Genomic DNA, 23605 nt, shown 5'->3' on the forward strand with positions numbered 1-23605 from the left:
TTTTAACCTAATTGAGTTTAGGGTTGGAAATTATTTTTAGGTTGTGTTAGGTTTGGGGATTTTTAAGCTGATTAGATTTAGGCTTGTGTTAGGTTAGAGTTATTTTTATTGATTTGATGTTTCAGCATAATAAAAAAATTTGTAAAATAATATGAAATTGATATATAAATATTTTTTTTATTAAAGTTTTATATGAAGTAGACTCTTACGAGTCTACGAGTCGGGTTTACGAGTCGAGTTTAAGAACCTCCCACAAATTTGAGTAAACTCTCGAGTTTGATAACCTTCGAGTATACTTTTTCCTATATATTATTGTTGAATTCTTTTGTTCTTTATTGTTTTTTTTATTGAATTTTGTTATCATATGTTGTTTTGTAGAAAATGGGTCGTGCAAGAGTAACCTTAAAACACATATCAAATAAAAGATCTCGCAAGACAACTTTCATGCGAAAAAAGATAGGACTAATGAGGAAAATCTCTTAATTTTCCGAGAAGTGTCGTGGTGAACACTGTTTGATTGTGTATGATGATGGTAATGGGGATGTTAGGTTAATGACTTCGCCCCAAAACCTTGTAGAGTTACATTCCATGATTCAAAAATACTATGAAAATCAAAACAAGAATGGGAGATCTCACAAGACTTATGTTCTTGATGACTTTCTTGAGAATAGGAAAAACATGATTGAGACTTAGATTTGTAAAGTAGATAAACAAATTAGCATTATCAAGTATTAAACATGGAATCCAAGAATCATCAACATGCAAGAGGATCAATTGAATGCCTTTTGTGCTGACGTGGATGCCAAAATTGAAGCTTGTGATAAGAGAATTAACTTGTTGAAGAAGAAGCCTCAAAGTGAAGCCAATTCTAGTTTCAAGCAACACATGAATCAGGCAACAATTGCTCCCTTCTCCCATCCAAATCTACCCAATTTGATGGAGAGCCTCTCACACGATCAAATATTTCCAACTCCAATCCAAGCACTTAACAATGGGATGATGGGTTTTACAAATTCAATAAATCAGGTTGATGGAGCTAGTAATCATGAAATTAGTTATATATTGAGAAACATGCAACAGAGTGGTGATGATGGTTTCTTTGGTTTTGTGCCATGAAGCTGTTACTGCTACCATCTCACATCCAAGCCAAGTCAATTACTTGTAAACATCTCTCAAAGCAAACTCCTTCTTGATGATTTCTTGAAACAACTTAATGATAAAATAATGAAATGGTAGATTTTAGTAATCCACTTGATGTCTAACTAAATTCAACTAATGAACTTAGTGACTTAGAATTTGAGGAATTGATTATGAGACATAGTGGTTGTGATTGACCTTATCAAGCATGTGATGATTTTGTTGGTTTTAGCTGTGAAGCTGATGAATGTGTTTTGCCAAGTATTTGTGTTGAATATTAAAATCAACAGCAAGGAGAATAAGATTTGCATGCCTTGTCGCCACTAATGGATGAATTTCAAAAAAATTATTATAATATGCTTTTCTGAATGCTTAATTTTGAGTAAACTTAGTTCAATTTTATTGTAACACCATATGTTATGTTATGTTTCTTTAACACTAAATTAGTTTTTGGCATCTATAACTTCATTAGTTGATGTCGCTTTGTTTAGGTTTCATTTTGTAGTAAAAAATGCAATATGAAGCAACATCATCAAATGAAGCAAATAGATGGCAAAACTATATTTTTGTTAAAGAAACAATATAGTGTAACAATAACACAATACTATGTTTATGCAAAATTAAGCACTCTAAAAAGCATGTTATAGTAATTTGTTTGAAATGCATCCAGTGGTGTAGACAGCAAGGCATGCAAATAATGTTTTATGCATCAAGTATCTTGACTAAGTCTTCGATCCATCAAAACGAATGTGTTTCTCTTGTTAAAAAGTTTTTGTTATCATTTTGAAAATGAATATGTTATTCTGTAAATGAATAGATTTTTTTTTAGTCTGGTGCCATGTTTCTTAAAAGGTTTTTAACAACTTTATTTTTGCACCAGGGAGTTTGACTAAGTCTCCTACATCTAACAAAATGTCTCACTGCCCTCGAAAATAAATCTATTCTTTTTATTTTCAATATGTTCTTTTTATAATTGCTTTAACTGTTTTTTGAAAGTCTGTTATAAAATGTTTCTTATAAAAGGATAGGTGTTTCAAACTTGAAGTGAATGTTAAGAAAACAAGTTTTAAAACAGAGATTGAGTGTTTTGCATTGAATAAGTACGTGTTCTTGAAGAATTTTCAAAATCAAAAACTGTGCTTGTTCTTACTTGGTTCTAAGGCTTGGTTGGAGGTGCTGACACACTGTGTGCAATCTGTTCTACTGGTTTAAGTCAGATTTCTGCATTCTCATAGCAGGTGTATTCGTTTCATCTTTCAATTCCTTATAAAGTGTGATGGTAAGACTTTTTTTGATAGGGTTTCTTGAAGAATTGTTTGTGTTGGAATAGTGTTTTTCAACAAGGTGTGTCAAGTTCTTGTAGGGTTCAAGAACAGTGGCTGTGTAAGTGTTTTTGAATTGTGTTTTAATGGATTTCACCTTGGATTAGGTGAGACTGGATGTAGCTCAGTTGAGTGAATCAGTATAATCTCGTTGTGTTCAATTTTCTCTTAATCTCTGCACTCATTTAAAGGTGTATTTGTTAAACTATCAGAAATTCAATCTGTTCAATTAAAAATAAACTTATTCTTTCTGGGCTTGTTCATTCTGTTCTTGATTTCTGGAAAATCTGTTTGATCTCTTTAAAAGTGTATGAACTGTTGAACATAATTGGAACTCACTGATTTGTGGAAGTCTTACACAATTAATTGTCAAGCCTTAAATTGAACGTTAATTACTTGCTTTAAAAGTTAAGGTTTACACAATCTGTTTTCATTGATTCTCTGTGAAAATTCATGTGATTGTAACTTGTCACTCGATCTACTTAAAATAAAAAAACCCTTAACTGATATCATTGTCTTACTACACAAGCAATATAAAAATAAATCTGTTCATTATCAAATAAATTGATTTATTTTTCTCTGTCCTGTGATCAATTCAAATCTGTGCGAAAGTTTTAAAAGCTCAATTCACCCCTCTCTTAAACTTTGATATTATTGAACCCAACATAAACAACAAACAAATTCAATAATAATACATAGTAAAAAGTACACCTGACAAAAGAAAAAAAAAAAGGTGAAAGTGAAATGAAAAAACCTAAGGAAAAATGTTAAAGGAGAATAAAAGAGATAATTTTGACTTTTGTTTCCTTTTATTGTCTTTTAAAATGCAATAAAACTTCCTCAAAAAAGTCAAATTTATTGAGATATTTAATGCATAAAAATAAATATGGTTTCCTTCTTTAAATTAATTTTAATTAGATCAAATATATTATTATAACCCATCATAAATAACTTAAATTTTAGTAAATAACAAATTGTTAAAGATTGACTAATTGAAATCAAATTTAAATTAAAATGCAAAGTCATCATTGATATAATAAGACAAGTATTTTTATACATGAATAAACTTTTCTCTATTTCTACATTAATTATTTCTATTTCTTTTTAAGATATAGTATCAAATATAAAAAATACTCTATATTTTATCACTTCTCCCTCTTCATCTAAATCTGTATTTATTTTTTTAATATCTATTCCATCTCTCTCTTCTATTAAAACTGTACTTTTATTTATTACATCTTATCACATCACACTTTTACTTCTCCTAGTGTAAAATAGCCAAATTTTTTTACTTAGTTGAAATTAATATTAGATTCAATATTATTTTTAAATGAATTAATATTTTGCATAATAAAGGTTTTTTATCCTAGAATTTTTTAAAGTACAATTATTTAGTTCATTTTAATTTTTACATAGACTTTTTTAGGATTGATAATTTTGGAATAATTTGGCACAACTTTTGTAATATAATGAAATTAAATTACAAAAATATACACAAATTTAATTTATAATGAGATTTAATATTGATTTACAGTCAAAAATATTTTGAAAAAAATATCTTTTTGTTAGTAAAAAAAATATTTCATTTATCTTTATACGAATATAAAATCATGGTAATAACCATCTTTTGTAATCTATTTTTATTTTTCTTCTTTTTGTAATGAAATCCTGGAACTTCATTTGTTATTATTGTAATTTATATTAACTTCGTCAAATTGCGCAAAAGATTATTTCTTTATCAAAATAAATGAAATATTTTTTTTTCTAACTTAAATATCTTTTTCTTTGAAAATGTTTTCGACAATTAATCAATATTAAGTCTCATTATAAATTAAATTTGTGTATATTATTGTAATTTAATCTCATTATATTACAAAAGTTGTTCTAATTCTTCCCAAATTATCAATCTTAAAAAAGTCGATGGAAAAGTTAAAATGAAGTAAATAATTACATTTTTTACAATCACAGAATAAAAACTCTTTATTATGCAGAATATTAATCAATTTAAAACTTAATATTGAATCTAATATTAACAGGTAAAATCACAATTTTAATAGAAGAAAGACATATAATAGATATTAAAGAAAAACATAAATAAAAATCTAGATGAAAAGTGATAAAAGATAGTGAATTTATTACATTTGATATGATATCTTAAAATAAATAGAAATAATTAATGCAGTAGAAAGAGAAAAGTTTAATCATGTAAAAATACTTGTCTCATTACATTAATGATGTCTTTATAAGCATTTTAACCTAAATTTGATTTCAATAAATCAATCTTTAAAAATTAGTTGATATTCATTAAAATTCAAGTTATTTACATCTATTGATGGGTTATCATGATATATTTGCACTGGAATTAATTTGATCTAATTAAAATTAATTTATAGAAAGTTATCATTTTTTTTTTTGCATAACATATTTGAAAAAGATTTGTTTTCTTGAGAAAGTTTCACTGCACATAAAAAGACAATAAAAGAAAACAATAGTCAAAATTCATTCTCTTTTTCTCTTTAACATTTTTCCTTAAGGTTTTTCATTTCACTTTCTCTTTTTTATTTGTTCATTGTACATTAAAACACAATAAAAGAAAATAATAGTAAAGATTCACTCTCTTTTTCTCTTTAACATTTTTTCTTAAAAGGTTTTCCATTTCACTTTCTCATTTTTGTTTGTTCTTTCTTTTCTCAGATATACTTTTTACTATATATTATTGTTCAATTCTTTTATTGTTTATTGCTTCTTATTGAATCTTGTTGTCATAGGTTATTTTGTAGAAAATGGATCGTACAAGAATAACCTTAAAACACATATCAAATGAAAGATCTCGCAAAACAACTTTCATGCGAAGAAAGAGAGGATTAATAAAGAAAATCTCTGAATTTTCCAAAAAATGCAAAATGTAAGTTAACAAATTTATCATTTCCTTTAAAAAAAATGAGATATTTTTTAGTAAATTTTAGTTGATTAAACTTTTATAAATACATATAAAAAATATGTAATAAAATCAAATCCAAAACTAAAATAAACTTTTATTATTGTTAATATTATTATTTAATAAATTCATTTTAATTACTATTTAATATATAATATTTTTTTTATTTTTACTTTTATTATTGTTTATAATTTATTATTATTATTTTAAAATTTTATTTTAATTACAGTTATTATTTATAATTTTATTACTGTTTTTTTATATTATTCCTATTTTAAATTTTAAATATATTACTATTATTGCATAGTTTTTACATTTATATTACTAATTTATTTTCTTTTACTCTTACTATATAAATACATTTATATTACTAATTTATTTTCTTTTACTCTTACTATATAAATACATTTATATTATTATGTTTATTTTATTACTATTATATTATACTATTATAATTAATTATTTTATTTTTATTTATATTATATATATATATAATATTTTTTATTATAATATATAAAGTGTTGTGCACATATAATTAAAGGACAAACTAGTAATACACAAACTATTATCTATCTTTCTCCTTTTTTCCGCTCACCATAGAGGGGTCAAAATTTCAACATTTCACTCTTTTCTTTTCTCTCATGTATGAAAGTCTGTAAGTGATGTGACAGTTATGAGAGAATTTTAATTGTTTTTTAAAGGTATAAATGTTATTTTATAAATTTACCCCTGCCTATAAAAAATTGAATAATAAAATGAGTTATTTTTGTTTAAAAATAAACAAATTTCACATATTCATAGATTTAAAAATTATAATTAGAAAAAAAATATGTATTCAATAAATTAAATAAAAACAAAACTTCAAGTAATTTATTAAAATATTAAATATGTACTATAAAATTAAAAAATAAATCAAATCTTATATAAATAAAAATATTATTTTTTAATATTAAAAACCATGTAATAACGAATAATTAAAAATACTACAACAACAAAAGTATAATGTAATTAACAATATAAAAGAATTTCATAACAAATTATTATCAAATATATTATAACTCATAAACATAATAATTATACACAAAAATATAATAATATAAACACATGAACAAATTAAATAAAAACAGAACATCAAGTATTTTTTTTTAATATTAAACATATACTTTAAAATTGGAAAATAAATCACATCTTAGATAAATAAAAAATACTATTTAAAAAAAATTGCAATAATGAAAAATAAAAAATACTACAAACATCAAAATAAAATAAATAAGGGTAAATTCGAAAATAACACATGTTGACTTGACTTTCCTTTTACATCTCTTCATTTTGCAGAGAGAATATATTTACTGTTCACATGTATATCTTCTAATTTTTTTCCCCACAAAATCCTGGATCCAAATGACAGATATCCTCTCATTTATTTGCCTAAAACATTACATCCACATAATCAAACAAACCCTTAAGTTTTGTTTGGACTGGGGAGAGGATTTAAGGGAGTAGATTTTGAGTGATTTGAGAGGAAAATGTAAAGAAAGTGGATTTGTGAGGAAAGTTTTTTAGTGATATGATGGTTGTAAGGGGATTTTTTTTTTAAATGTGTAAAATGTAAGTTTACAAATTTATTCTTTCCTTAAAAAAAATTAAATAATAAAATGAGATATTTTTGTATAAATTTTAGTTAATTGGAATTTTACAAATACATATAAAAATATATGTAATAAAATCAAACCAAAATTAAAATTAACTTTTATTATTGTTAATATTATTATTTAATAAGTTTATTTTAATTATTATTGAATATATAACTTGTATTTATATATATTTTTTATTGTTTATAATTTATTATTATTATTATAAAAATTTATTTTAATTACAGTTATTATTTATAATTTTATTACTTTTTTATATATTATTCCTATTTTAAAATTTAAATATATTACTATTATTTCATAGTTTTTACATTTATATTACTAATTTATTTTCTTTTACCATTACTATATAAATACATTTATATTATTATATAAATATGTTTATTTTATTATTATTATATTATACTATTATAATTATTTATTTTATTTCTATTTATATTATAAATATATAATATTTTTTATTATAATATATATAAAGTGTTATGCACATATAATTAAAGTCAATGACAAATTAGTAATAGACAAACTATCATCTATCTTTCTCCTTTTTTCCGCTCACCATGGAGGGACCAAAATTTCAACATTCTTCTCCTTTCTTTCCTCGCATTTATGCAAGAATTAGCAAAAACAAATATCCAAGATCTGCACCTTCCATTCTACACGAACAAGAAATATATAGAAACAAACGCAACATTAAAGGTGTGTTTGAATTGGGGAAGGGATGTGTGGAGATTTGAGAGAGTGAATGTGTGGGAAAGTGAGAGGGAAGTGTGAAGAAAGTGAGAGTGTTTGGTAGGCAATATCTTAGAGTGGATGTGTGAGGAAAATTTAGGAAAGTTTGTGAGTGATCTAATGGTCGTGAAAGAATTTTTATTTTTTTTAAAGGTGTTAAATGTTACTTTACAAATTTATCCCTACCTATTAATTTTTTTAATAATAAAATGAATTATTTTTATTTTAAAATAAACAACTTTCACATATTTCGTAGATTTAAAAATTAAATTAGAAAATAAATACGTATTAAATATAAATAGATATAAATAAAAATTATAATTAAAAAAATATGTATTCAAAAAATTAAATAAAAACAGAACTTCAAATAATTTCTTAAAATATTAAACATGACCTGTAAAATTGGAAAATAAATAAGAAAATAAATCAGGTCTTATATAAATAAAAATATTTTTTTTATTAAAAATCTTATAGTAATAAAAAATTAAAAAATACTACAACAACAAAAATATAATATAATTAACAAAAGAAAAGAATTTCATAAAAAACTATTATGAAATAAATTATAACTCATAAACATAATAATTATATACAAAAATTTATTAATACAAACACAACAACAAATTAAATAAAAGCACAACTTCAAATAATTTCTTAAAATATACATATACTATAAAATTAAAAAATAAATCACATCTTATATAAATAAAAAATAATATTTTTTAATATTAAAAAACATTACAACAATAAAAAAAAAATACCAACAATAGATTAAACTAGGGTAAATTCAAAACAACACATGTTGATGTGACTCTCTCTCTACATTTCTTCATTTTAAGAGGAGATGATATTTATTGTTCACAAGTATATCCTCTTATTCTCTTCCCGACAAAACTTAAATCCAAATAGTTATTATTTTTTGAACATTTAAATCTTTAATAAAAATATATATTTTTATTTAAAATTAATATTTTTACAAAACGGAAATAGAAATTTTTAATGTTATATATATATATATTTTTTACATTTTACATAAACATAGCATAATGTTAGATATAGTTTATTTCTCACATTTTACATAAATTATTAATCTTATAATTAAAAATATTATAAATAATGTTGTAGTAATTAAGAAATAGATATAGACATATTTTACTCTATAGCATAATGTTATGAAATAGATATAGTTTATTTCTCACATTTTACGTAAATTATTAATCTTATAATTAAAAATAATACAAATAATGTTGTAGTAATTAAGAAAATCAAAAAAAGTTAAGAAAAGGAATTAGAAGTTTTAATAATATGTGTACATAATTCTTATTTTTAGAATATTTAATTCTTTATAAAACATACATTTTTTATTTACAATTAATATTTTTACATAATGGAAATGAAATTTTTTAATGTTATATTTTATTTTTCAGATTTTACATAAACATAGAATAATGTTATGAAATATATATAGTTTATTTGTTACATTTTACATAAATTATTAAACAATTTTCATTCTCCAATCCAAAGAAAGTATTAAAGGTGCAATCAAACTTTCTCAAGAAAACAAATCTTTTGTTTTTGAGATATTTAATGCATAAAAAAATTATGATAACTTTCTTTAAATTAATTTTAATTAGATTAAATATATCATTAATAAAAATTTTAACATAATCTAAATTGGATTATAATCAATAAAATAAACAGACTAGATTTGTGATTGATACAAAATCAAATCAATTTGTTATTACATTGATTATATATTAACTTCGTCAAATTACGTATAAAGATTGTTTCTTTATAAAAATAAATGAAATCTTGCATATTTTGATTTTAAAACAATAAGGAACAAAACATATTCTCTTTCAAGGTAAAGTCACACGGTAAAGAAAAAGAACATCAAGTTCTTCTAACCATATTAATTCAATTTTTCACAAAACTCTGCACTCTTTACTACAAAATCAAACCTACATTACCATCAATTTTAATAATAAAAAATAGTATAATCTTTAAAACATGAGTTAGAAAAAATAATATTGCAAAAATGACACTACTCTGAATCAATATATGGATCTAAAATTCTGCACTTTTTACTACAACATAAAACCTACATTATCTAAACAAATCAGCTTCAAGAAACGAAGCAAATTGATATAAAAAACTAATTTATTGTTAAAGAAACACAACAACACATATAGTGTAACAATAAGAAAGAACCAAGTTTACTCAAAATTAAACATTTAGAAAAATATGTTACAGTAATCTGATACATCTAGTGATGGTGGCAAGGCATGCAAATCTCCTCCTCCTTGATATTCAACACAAATACTTGGTAAGACAAATTCATCAGCTTCATTGCTACAACCCACAAAATGCTTGATAAGGCCAATCAACACTACTAAGTCCCATCATCAATTCCTCAAACTCCAAGTCACTAAGTTCATTGGTTGAATTTAGTGGCACATCAACTGAACTACTAAAATCTACCATTCCATAATTCTTATCATTAAGTTGCTTAAAGAAATCATCAAGAAGGGCTTCACTTTGAGATATGCTTTGCAAGTAATTGACTTGGTTTGGATGTGAAGTGGAAGCAGTAGCATTTTCCCGAGCCATGTTTGGCACAAAACCTTGAGACTGATCCTTCAACAATTTAATTCCCCGATCACAAGCTTCAATTTTGGCATCCACATGAGCACAAAAGGCCCTCAATTGATCCTCTTCCATGATTATGATACTCGGATCCAAAGTTGGATACTTGATGCTGCTAATATGTTTATCCACTCTGGAAATCTCAGTCTCAATCATGTTTTTCCTATTCTCAAGAAACTCTTCAATACCATAAGTCTTGTGAGGTCTCTCATTCTTTATTTGACTATAATACTTTTGAATCATGGAATGTACCTGTACAGGGTTTTGGGGTGAAGTCACTGGCCCAACATCCCCATTATCATCATCAAACACAATCAAACAGTGTTCACCACCACACTTATTGGAAAACTCAGAGATCTTCTTCATTAGTCCTCTCTTTCTTCGCAAGAAAGTTGTCTTTCGAAATTTTTCATTTGAGATGTGTTTTAAGGTTATTCTTGCACGACCCATTTTCTAAGAAAACAAAATATGACAAAAAAATTCAAGAAGAAACAATAAACAAAGAAATTCAACTTAATGATGTATAGTAAAATGTATACCTGACAAAAAGGAAGAACAAACACGTGACAAAAGGCAGAAGAATAAACAAAAAGGAGGAAGTCAAATGGAAAAGCCAAAGAAAAAAGTTAAAGAGAAGATGAGAGTTAATTTTGGCACTAGTTTTCTTTTGTTGTCTTTTAAAGGCATTGAAACTTTCTGAATAAATCAAATCTTTTGACATATTTAATGCATAAAAACAAATATGGTAACTTTCTTTAAATTAATTTTAATTAGATAAAATATATCATTAATAAACTTGTTAATTTAATCTAAATTTAGAAAACAAAAATTTAATCTAAATTTGATTATAATCAATAAATATATACAACCTTAAATATTAAAAATTATTCTGTATTAATTGGAATTCATATGTTATCTTGACTGTGTAATAATGATAAATTTGGATGAAAATTTATGCAGTGTAAATAAAATATTTTACAATGATTAACATATTTAATTAAAATTAATTCAAATGGACAATTGTTGTGGCATGGACCAAGAAATGTTTTAAATTAAACAGACTAGATTTGTGTTTGATACAAAATCAAATCAATTTGTTATTACAGTGATTTTATATTAACTTCGTCAAATTACTTATAAAGATTGTTTCTTTATCAATTTGTTATTACAGTGATTTTATATAAACTTTTTCCTATCTACTGCATTAATTATTTCTATTTCTTTTTAAGATATCATAGAAAACGTAATAAATCCTCTATCTTTTATCACTTCTCTCTCTTCATCTTGATCTTTATTTATTTTCTTTAATATTTATTCCATCTCTCTCTTCTATTAAAATTGAACTTTGATATATTACATCTTATCACATTTCTCACTTCTAGTTTTCCCAATGTAAAATAGCCAAATTTTACTAGTTTGATGAAATTAATATTAGATTCAATATTATTTTTAAATGAATTAATATTTTGCATAATAAATATTTTTTATTCTAGGATTATAAAAAAATACAATTATTATTTTTTACATCGATTTTTTTAGGATTGATAATTTTGGAAGAATTTAGGACTATTTTTGTAATATAATAAGATTAAATTATAAAAATTTATTCAACAATCAAAAACATTTTAGAAGAAATAATCTTTATATGAATATAAAATCATAGTAATAACAATGTTTTTTTCAGTTGATTTTTGAAACCTTTGAAATGTATGAGTTAGTTATTTGATGCTTTTTAGGTTCTTAGGTTCTTAGAGTGAACTCTACTCTGTTTGGTTTGAAAGGTACTGTTAGACGTTAGATTATGTATTTATTGTATAAGGGTTGATTCACCCCTAAAGTGATTCACATTTATATATATGTTATTGTTGATAAAAAAATAATGTTTTTCCACAATATATTACAAAGTCTCCACATTTTTACTTTTATTTTTCTTTTTTTTTAATGAAACCCTGCAACTTCATTTGTTATTACCGTAATTTTATATTAGCTTCATCAAATTGCGTGTAAAGATTGTTTCTTTGAAATATCTCTTTGTTGCTAACTTAAATATCTTTTTCTTGGAAAATGTTTTCGACAGTTAATCAATATTAAGTCTCATTATAAATTAAATTTGTGTATATTATTGTAATTTAATCTCATTATATTACAAAAGTTGTCCCAAATTCTTCCAAAATTATGAATCTTAAAAAAGTCGAATGAACTAAATCATTGCGTTTTTTTATAATCCTAGAATAAAAAATATTTATTATGCAGAATATTAATATTGCGTTGGTTATTTTGCGCAGGGGAGAGGAAAAAATACAAGTGAGAGATGTGATAAAGTGTAATAGGTAAAATTACAATTTTAATAGGAGACATATAATAGATATTAAAGAAAAACATAAACAAAGATTTACTCTTTAACTTTTTTCCTTAAGCTTTTCCATCTCACTTTCTTCTTTTTGTTTGTTCTTTCTTTTCTGAGGTATACTTTTTACTATATATTATTGTTAAATTCTTTTGTTGTTTTATTGGTTCTTATTGAATTTTGTTGTCATATGTTGTTTTGTAGAAAATGGGTACGGTAAAAGAATAACTTTAAAACACATTTCAAATGAAGGATCTCGTAAAACAATTTTCATACCAAGAAAGAGAAGACTAATAAAAAAATCTCTGAATTTTGTTGGGGATCCCACATCGACTAGAGATTAGAGCCTTTCATTGTATATAAGTGGGTGCAAACCTCAACCCTATGAGCCGGTTTTATGGGGTTGAATTAGACTTAAAGTCCACTTCGTAATATGGTATCAGAGCCATTTCATCAAGCCTATCCTAGCGAGTGTTTGTGTTGGGCCTATCGTGCCACCCGCTATCGGCGTGAGATATTTTTCAAGAAGTGTAAAATGTAAGTTTATAAAATTATCCTTTCCTTAAAAATAAATAAATAATAAAATATGAGATATTTTTGTGTAAATTTTAGTTAATTCAAATTAGATAAATACAAATAAAAATATGTAATAAAATAAAATCAAAATTAAAATTAACTTTTATTATTGTTAATATTATTATTTAATAAATTTAATTTAATTATTATTGAATATATATATATATATATTTTAATTTTAATATTGTTTATAATTTATTATTATTATTATTTTAAAAATTTATTTTAATTACAGTTATTATTTATAATTTTATTAATTATATATATATATATTATTCCTATTTTAAATTTTAAATATATTACTATTATTTTATAGTTTTTAAATATTACTAATTTATTTTCTTTTACTATTACTATATAAATACATTTATATTATTATTATTATTATATAAATATGTTTTTTTGTTACTATTATATTATATTATTATAATTAATTTTTTTATTTTATTTATATTATAAATATATAACATTTTTTTATTCTAATATATATAAAGTGTTGTGCACATATAATTAAAGTCAACGACAAAGTAGTAATAGAAAAACTATCTTTCTTCTTTTTACCATTCACCGTGGAGGGCCAAAATCTCAACATTCCTCTCCTTTCTTTCCTTGCATTTATGCAAGAATCAGTAAAAACAAACATCCAAGATCCGCACCTTCCATTCTACACGAACAAGAAATATATAGAAACAAACACAACATTAAATGTGTGTTTGGATTGGGGAAGGGATGTGTGGGGATTTGAGGGAGTGGATGTGAGAGAGAAGTGTGAAGAAAGTGAGAGAGAAGTGTGACGAAAGTGAGAGTGTTTAGATTGTGATATCTTAGAGTGGATGTGTAAGAAAAATTTAGGAGAGTTTGTGGGTAATCAGATGGTTGTGAGAGAATTTTAATTTTTTTAAAGGTCTTAAGTGTTATTTTACAAATTTATCCCTACTTATTAATTTTTTTTAGTAATGAAATGAGTTATTTTTGTTTAAAAATAAAAAAATTTCACATATTTCGTAGATTTAAAAATTACAATTAAAAAATAAATATATATTAAATATAAATAGATATATTTAAAATTATAATTAGAAAAAAATATGTATTAAAAAAATTAAATAAAAACAAAGCTTCAAGTAATTTCTTAAAATATTAAACATGCACTATAAAATTAAAAAATAAACAAGAAAATAAGTCAGATCTTATATAAATAAAAATTATTATTTTTTATTAAAAATCCTATAGTAATAAAAAAAAAATACTGCAACAACAAAAATATAACATAATTAAGAATAGAAAAGAATTTCATAAAAAACTATTATCAAATAAATTATAACTCATAAACATAATAATTATATATACAAAAATATATTAATACAAACACAAGAACAAATTAAGTAAAAGCACAACAACTTCAAATAATTTCTTAAAATATTCATATATTATAAAATTAGAAAATAAATCTCATCTTATATAAATAAAAAATACTACTTTTTAATATTAAAAAACCTTACAGTAATGAAAAATAAAAAATACCAACAGTAAAATAAATGAGGGTAGATTCGAAACAAGACATGCTGATGAGACTTTTCCTTTACATCTCTTCATTTTAAGAGAAGATGATATTTTCTATTCACAAGTATATCCTCTTATTATCTTCCCTACAAAACCTTAAATCCAAATAGTTATTATATTTTTAAACATTTAATTCTTTATTAAAAATATATATTTTTTATTTAAAATTAATATTTTTACATAATGAAAATATAAATTTTAATGTTATATTTTTTTTTTTACATTTTACATAGATATATTTTACATAGCATAATGTTATGAAATAGATATAGTTTATTTCTCACATTTTACATAAATTATTAATCTTATAATTAAAAATATTATAAATAATGTTGTAGTAATTAAGAAAACCAAAAAAAATGTTAAGAGAAGGAATTAAAAGTTTTAATAATATGTGTACGTAATTCTTATTTTTAGAACATTTAATTCTTTATAAAAAATACATTTTTTTATTTAAAATTAATATTTTTATATAATGGAAATAAAAAACTTTAATGTTACATTTTATTTTTCAGATTTTACATAAACATAGCATAATGTTATGAAACATAGTTTATTTCTCACATTTTACATAAATTATTAAATAACTTTTCATTCTCCAATCCAAACAATTAAAAAACCAAGCATTAAGGTGCAATAAACTTCCTTGAAAAAACAAATCTTCCTCGAGAAAACAAATCTTTTTCTTTTGAGATATTTAATGCATAAAAAAAATATGATATCTTTCTTTAAATTAATTTTAATTAGATTAAATATATTGTTAACATAATCTAAATTGGATTATAATCATTAAAATAAACAGACTAGATTTGTGATTGATAGAAAATCAAATAAATTTGTTATTACAGTCATTTTATATTAACTTCGTCAAATTACGTATAAAGATTGTTTCTTTATCAAAATAAATGAAATATTTGTTTTGGTCTTTTTCAACAGTAAATCAATATTAAGTCTTATTAACAACAAATCTGACATATTTTGATTTTAAAACAATAAAGAACGAAACATATTCTCCTTCAAGGTACACGATAAAGAAAAAGAACATCAAGTTCTTCTAACCATATTAATTCACATTTTCACAAGATCAAACCTACATTACCATCAATTTTAATAATAAAAAATAGTATAATCTTTAAAACATGAGTTAGAAAAAATAATATTGCAAAAAAGACACTACTCTGAATCAATATATGGAACCAAAATTCTGCATTTTTTACTACAAGATAAAACCTACATTATCTAAACAAATCAGCTTAAAAAAAAAACTAATTTTACATATATAAAAAACTAATTTACTGTTAAAGAAACACAACATAGAGTTTCCAGCGAAAATGCCTTCCCACAAGACGTTCAGGATCAAGAAGAAGCTTGCCAAGAACAACACCATCAGGTATAATGCCAAGCGCAGGCACTGGCACCGCACCAAGCTCGGATTTTAAGGTGGATTCACGACTATTGTGTTCTAGGTTTTTTAGTGTAATCCTTGATATTGAAACATTGTAGTTTCTGAGTGTTTTTGTCATCGTTTATTTCTCATTTTACAATTAAATGATTTTTTGTATTAATGTAAAACTATGATGGAGGGTTTTAAACTTTAAAAAAAAAAAACACAACATATTGTTACAGAACCAAGTTTACTCAAAATTAAACATTCAGAAAAACATGTTAGAGTAATCTATTACATCTAGTGATGGTGGCAAGGCATACAAATCTGCTCCTCCTTGATATTCAACACAAATACTTGGTAAGACACATTCATCAACTTCATTGCTACAACCCACAAGATCATCACATGTTTGATAAGGCCAATCACAACTATTAAGTCCCATAATCAATTCCTCAAACTCCAAGTCACTAAGTTCATTGGTTGAATTTAGTGGCACATCAACTGGACTACTAAAATAATCAAGAAGGGCTTCGCTTTGAGAGATGCTTTGCAAGTAATTGCCTTGATTTGGATGTGAGGTGGTAGCAGTAGCATTTTCCTTAGCCATGTTTGACCCAAAACCTTGAGGTTGATCCTTCAACAATTTAATTCCCCGATCACAAGCTTCAATTTTGGCATCCACATGAACACAAAAGGCCCTCAATTGATCCTCTTCCATGATTATCATACTTTGATCCCAAGTTGGATACTTGATGCTGCTAATCTGTTTATCCACTCTGGAAATCTCAGCCTCAATCATGTTTTTCCTATTCTCAAGAAACTCTTCAATACCATAAGTCCTGCGAGGTCTCTCATTCTTTATTTGACTTTCATAATACTTTTGAATCATGGAATGTACCTCTACAGGGTTTTGGGGTGAAGTCACTGGCCCAACATCCCCATTATCATCATCAAACACAATCAAACAGTGTTCACCACCACACTTTTTGGAAAATTCAGAGATCTTCTTCATTAGTCCTCTCTTTCTTCGCAAGAAAGTTGTCTTGCGAAATTTTTCATTTGAGATGTGTTTTAAGGTTATTCTTGCACGACCCATTTTCTAAGAAAACAAAATATGACAAAAAAATTCAAGAAGAAACAATAAACAAAGAAATTCAACTTAATGATGTATAGTAAAAAGTATACCTGACAAAAAGGAAGAACAAACCCGTGACAAAAGGGAGAAGAACAAACAAAAAGGAGGAAGTCAAATGGAAAAGCCAAAGAAAAAAAGTTGAAGAGAAGAAGAGAGTTAATTTTGACACTTATTTTCTTTTGTTGTCTTTTAAAGGGCAATGAAACTTTCTCAAGAAATAATTATTTTGAGATATTTAATGCATAAAAACAAATATAGTATCTTTCTTTAAATTAATTTTAATTAGATCAAATATATCATTAATAATTGTTAATTTAATCTAATTTGATTATAATCAATAAATATATACAGTAGAAATTTGTCTTAAAATAAATAACCATATCTTAAAATAAATAGAAATAATCAGTGCAGTAGAAAGAGAAAAGTTTAATCGTGTAAAAGTACTTGTCTTATTACATCAATGATGTCTTTATAAGCATTTTAACCTAAATTTGATTTCAATCAAATCAATCTTTAAAAATTAGTTGTTATTCATTAAAATTCAAGTTGATTAAGTTATTTACATTGATTGACGGATTATAATGATATATTTGCATTGGAATTGATTTGATCTAATTAAAATTAATTTATAAAAAGTTATCATAATTTTTTTTTGCATTAAATATTTGAAAAAGATTTGTTTTCTTGGCAAAGTTTAATTGCATTTTAACCTAAATCTTTAAAAATTAGTTGTTATTCATTAAAATTCAAGTTATTTACATTGATTGACGGATTATAATGATATATTTGCATTAGAATTGATTTGATCTAATTAAAATTAATTTATAGAAAGTTATCATTAATTTTTTTTATGCATTAAATATTTGAAAATGATTTGTTTTCTTGAGAAAGTTCCATTGCACATTAAAAAGACCACAAAAGAAAACAAGAATAAAAAAATTATTTTAATTATTATTGAATATATAATTTATATTTATATATTTATATTTTTTATAATTTATTATTATTATTGTTCATTATTTTAAATTTTTATTTTAATTACAGTTTTTATTTATAATTTTATTACTTTTTTTATATATGATTCCTATTTTAAATTTTAAATATATTACTATTATTTCAGAGTTTTTACATTTATATTACTAATTTATTTTCTTTTACTACCACTATATTACTAATTTATATTATTATTATTATATAAATATGTCTATTTTATTACTATTATATTATAATATTATAATTATTTATTTTATTTTTATTTATATTATAAATATATAATATTTTTTTATTATAATATATATAAAGTGTTGTACACATATAATTAAAGTTAAGGACAAAGTAGTAATAGACAAACTATTACCTATCTTTCTCCTTTTTTCCACTCACCATGGAGGTGTCAAAATCTAAACATTCCTCTCCTTTCTTTCCTTGCATTTATGCAAGAATTAGTAAAAACAAACATCTAAGATCCGCGTCTTCCATTCTACATGGACAGTAAATATACAGAAACAAACACAACATTAATGGTGTGTTTGAATTGGGAAGTGGATGTATGGAGATTTGAGGGAGTGAATGTGTGGGGATGTGAGAGAGAAGTGTGAAGAAAGTGAGAGGGAAGTCTGAAGAAAGTAAGAGTGTTTGGATTGAGATATCTTAGAGTGAATGTCCGAGGAAAGTTTAGGGGAGTTTGTGAGTGATGTGTTATTTTAAAGGTGTCAAAATGTTATTTTACAAATTTATCTTTGCCTATTAATTTTTTTTTATTAATGAAATGTGTTATTGTTGTTTAAAAATAAACAACTTTCACATATTTCGTAGATTTAAAAATTACAATTAGAAAATAAATATGTATTAAATATACATAGATATAATTTTAAAATTATAATTAGAAAAAAAAGTATTAAAAAAATTAAATAAAAACAGAACTTCAAATAATTTCTTAAAATATTAAACATGCACTATAAAATTGGAAAATAAATAACAAAATAAATCAGATAGTATAAAAATATTTTTTTTTATTAAAAACCTATAGTAAAAAAAATTAAAAAATACTACAACAACAAAAATAAAACATAATTAATAATAGAAAATAATTTCATAAAAAAATATTATCAAATAAATTATAATTATAAACAAAAATATAATAATATAAACATATACTATAAAATTAGAAAATAAAAACAGAATTTCAAATAATATCTTAAAATATTAAACATATACTATAAAATTAGAAAATAAATCACATCTTATATAAATAAAAAATACTGTTTTTTAATATTAAAAAACCTTACTGTAATGAAAAATAAAAAATACCAACAGTAGAATAAATGAGGGTAAATTTGAAACAACACATGCTGATGTGACTTTTTCTTTACATCTTTTCATTTTAAGAGGAGATAATATTTACAGTTCAGATGTATGTTCTCTTATTCTCTTCCCTATAAACCTTAAATCTAAATAAATAACTGATATTCTCTCACTTCTTTACCTGTGAGCAATACATCTACATAAACAAACATGTCCTAAGAGTATCGCAGTTGTTAGAACCTTTAAATGTGTTCATGTCCACTACTGCAAATATGTATTATATTTTCATTATTTTTCGCTAATAAATAGTAAGCTACTTAATAATAATGATCATACCGTACTTAAAAATACATAAATAATATAATTGACATATAAAAGAATTTTTTATTTATTTCAAAACAGTTAAATTATCAAAAATGTCATTTGAAAGAAAAAAAATAATTAATATTTAAAAAAAAAATAGACCTAAAACTTATTTAACCTTAATTTAACATATACTTTACTTTTGTATTCATACTCATACTATTTTTAAATAACAAAAAAAGTAAAAGAAGTATAATTTTGAAATTCACATTATAAGTATTCACAGAATTTAAAGTCCATTAATATAAGTCACAAAAATAAAAAGTTTAGGAGTAAATATTTCGGATAATTTTTTTTAAAAAATTTATAAGTAATTCTATATAGTAAATAAACAATATATACGAACAATTTAATTTAGTAAATAATAATTTACGATAAATATTAATAATTAATTCGTTTATATTAAACAATATCTTGATTTTAAAACACTAAAGAACAAAATCTATTCTCCTTCAAGGTAAAGACACACAGGGTAAAGAAAAAGAACATCAAATTCTTCTAACCATATTAATTCACATTTTCATAAAATTCTGCCCACAAGATCAAACTTACATTAACATCAATTTTAATAATAAAAAAAATAGTATAATCTTTAAATCATGAGTTAGAAAAAATAATATTGCAAAAATAACACTGTTCTGAATCAATACATGGAACCAAAATTTTGCACTTTTACTGAAAGATGAAACATACATTTTCTAAACAAATCAGCTTCAAGAAACACAACAACACATAGTGTAACAACAAAACAAAACCAAGTTTACTCAAAATTAAATATTAAAAAAAAACATGTTATAGTAATTTGTTTGAAATACATCCAATGATGGTGACAAGACATGCAAATCTTCTCCTCCTTGATATTCAACACAAATACTTGGTAAGACAAATTCATCAACTTTACTGCTACAACCCACAAGATCATCACATGCTTGATAAGGCCAATCACAACTACTAAGTCCCATAATCAATTCCTTAAACTCCAAGTCATTAAGTTCATTGGTTGAATTTAGTGGCACATCAATTAGACAACTAAAATCATCAAGAAGGACTTCGCTTTGAGAGATGTTTTGCAAGTAATTGACTTGGTTTGAATGTGAGGTGGTAGCAGTAGTATTTTCCATAACCATGTTCGGCACAAAACCTTGAGCATTATCCTTCAACAATTTAATTCCTTGATCACAAGCTTCAATTTTGGCATCCACATGAGCACAAAAGACCGTCAATTGATCCTCTTCCATCATTATCATACTTGGATCCCAAGTTGGATACTTGATGCTGCTAATATGTTTATCCACTCTGGAAATCTCAGCCTCAATCATGTTTTTCCTATTCTCGAGAAACTCTTCAATACCATAAGTCTTGTGAGGTCTCTCATTCTTTATTTGACTTTCATAATACTTTGAATCATGGAATGTACCTCTACAGGGTTTTGGGGTGAAGTCATTGGCCCAACATCCCCATTATCATCATCAAACACAATCAAACAGTGTTCACCACCACACTTCTTGAAAAATTCAGAGATCTTCTTCATTAGTCCTCTCTTTCTTCGCAAGAAAGTTGTCTTGCGAAATTCTTCATTTGAGATGTGTTTTAAGGTTATTCTTGCACGACCCATTTTCTAAGAAAACAAAATATGACAAAAAAATTCAAGAAGAAACAATAAACAAAGAAATTCAACTTAATGATGTATAGTAGAATTTTATTAGTTAAATGAAATTAATATTAGATTCAATATAATTTTTAAATGAATTAATATTTTGCATAATATAGATTTTTTATTCTAGGATTATAAAAAAAATACAATTATTATTTTTTACATCGAATTTTTTAGGATGCATAATTTTGAAAGAATTTGATACAATTTTTGTGATATAATAAGATTAAATTATACAAATTTATTTTACCGTCGAAAACATTTTAGAAGAAAAATATTTTTTTTAGTAACAAAAAGATATTTCATTTATCTTGATAAAGAAATAATCTTTATACGAATATAAAATCATGGTAATAACAATGTTTTTCTACATTATATTACAAAGTCTCAGCATTTCTACTTTTATTTTTCTTCTCTTTTTAAACGAAACCATGCAACTTCATTTGTTATTACCGTAATTTTATATTAACTTTGTCAAATTGCGTATAAAGATTGTTTCTTTATCAAAATAAATGAAATATCTCTTTGTTGCTAACTTAAATATATTGTTTTTGGAAAAAAATTTCGACAGTTAATCAATATTAAGTCTCATTATAAATTAAATTTGTGTATATTATTGTAATTTAATCTCATTATATTACAAAAGTTGTCCCAAATTCTTTCAAAATTATGAATCTTAAAAAAAGTCGAATGAACTAAATCATTGCGTTTTTTTATAATCCTAGAATAAAAAAGATTTATTATGCAGAATATTAATTTATTTAAAAATTAATATTGAATCTAATATTAATTTCAACTTAATAATAAACGTTGGCTATTTTGGGCAGGAGAGAGGAAACAATACAAGTGAGAGATGTGATAAGATGTAATAGGTAAAATTAGAGACATATTAATAGATATTAAAGAAAAACATAAATAAATATTTACTCTTTTAACTTTTTTCCTTAAGCTTTTTCATCTCACTTTCTTTTTTTGTTTGTTCTTTCTTTTGTGAGATATACTTTTTATTATATATTATTGTTGAATTCTTTTGTTGTTTTATTGGTTCTTATTGAATTTTGTTGTCATATGTTGTTTTGTAGAAAATGGGTCATGTAAAAATAATTTTAAAACACATCTCAAATGAAAGATCTAGTAAAACAATTTTCATACCAAGAAAAAGAAGACTAATAAAAAAATCTCTGAATTTTTCAAGAAGTGTAAAATGTAAGTTTACAAAATTATTCTTTTCTTAAAAATAAATAAATAATAAAATATGAGATATATTTGTGTAAATTTTAGTTAATTAAAATTAGATAAATACAAATAAAAATATGTAATAAAATAAAATCAAAATTAAAATTTACTTTTATTATTGTTAATATTATTATTTAATACATTTACTTTAATTATTATTGAATATATAATTTTTATTTTATTTTATTTTTATTATTATTTTAAAAATTTATTTTAATTACAGTTATTATTTATAATTTTATAAATTTTTTATATATATTAATACTATTTTAAATTTTAAATATATTACTATTATTTCATAGCTTTTACATATTACTAATATATTTTCTTTTACTATTACTATATAAATACATTTATATTATTATTATATAAATATGTATTTTTTATTACTATTATATTATACTATTATAATTAGTTTATTTTATTTTATTTATATTATAAATATATAATAATTTTTTATTATAATATATATAAAGTGTTGTGTATATAATTAAAGTCAAGGAAAAAGTAGTAATAGAAAAACTATCATCTATTTTTCTTTGTTTTACCGCGCACTATGGAGGGGCCAAAATCTCAACATTTCTCTCATTTCTTTCCTCGTATCTATGCAAGATTC

The 23605-nt window shown here is 23.4% G+C and overlaps 2 protein-coding genes across 2 annotated transcripts in view; one reads left to right on the forward strand and one right to left on the reverse strand.

Moving 5' to 3' along the window:
- The window catches only part of LOC137837173 (uncharacterized), an 87498-nt gene that overhangs the window by 20882 nt on the left and 43011 nt on the right, over nucleotides 1-23605 (forward strand). The window lies entirely within an intron of this gene.
- LOC137836551 (agamous-like MADS-box protein AGL27) lies at nucleotides 16563-17393 on the reverse strand. Its single transcript, XM_068645220.1, has one exon. The coding sequence runs from the start codon at nucleotides 17391-17393 to the stop codon at nucleotides 16563-16565; it is 831 nt and encodes a 276-aa protein (XP_068501321.1).

This window comes from Phaseolus vulgaris, chromosome 4, assembly GCF_000499845.2.
Source record: "Phaseolus vulgaris cultivar G19833 chromosome 4, P. vulgaris v2.0, whole genome shotgun sequence".
Taxonomy (NCBI): Eukaryota; Viridiplantae; Streptophyta; class Magnoliopsida; order Fabales; family Fabaceae; genus Phaseolus; species Phaseolus vulgaris.

Coding starts and splice junctions, on each gene's coding strand:
- LOC137836551 (XM_068645220.1), bottom strand. CDS start 17,393: ATGGGTCGTGCAAGAATAACCTTAAAACACATCTCAAATGAAAAATTT.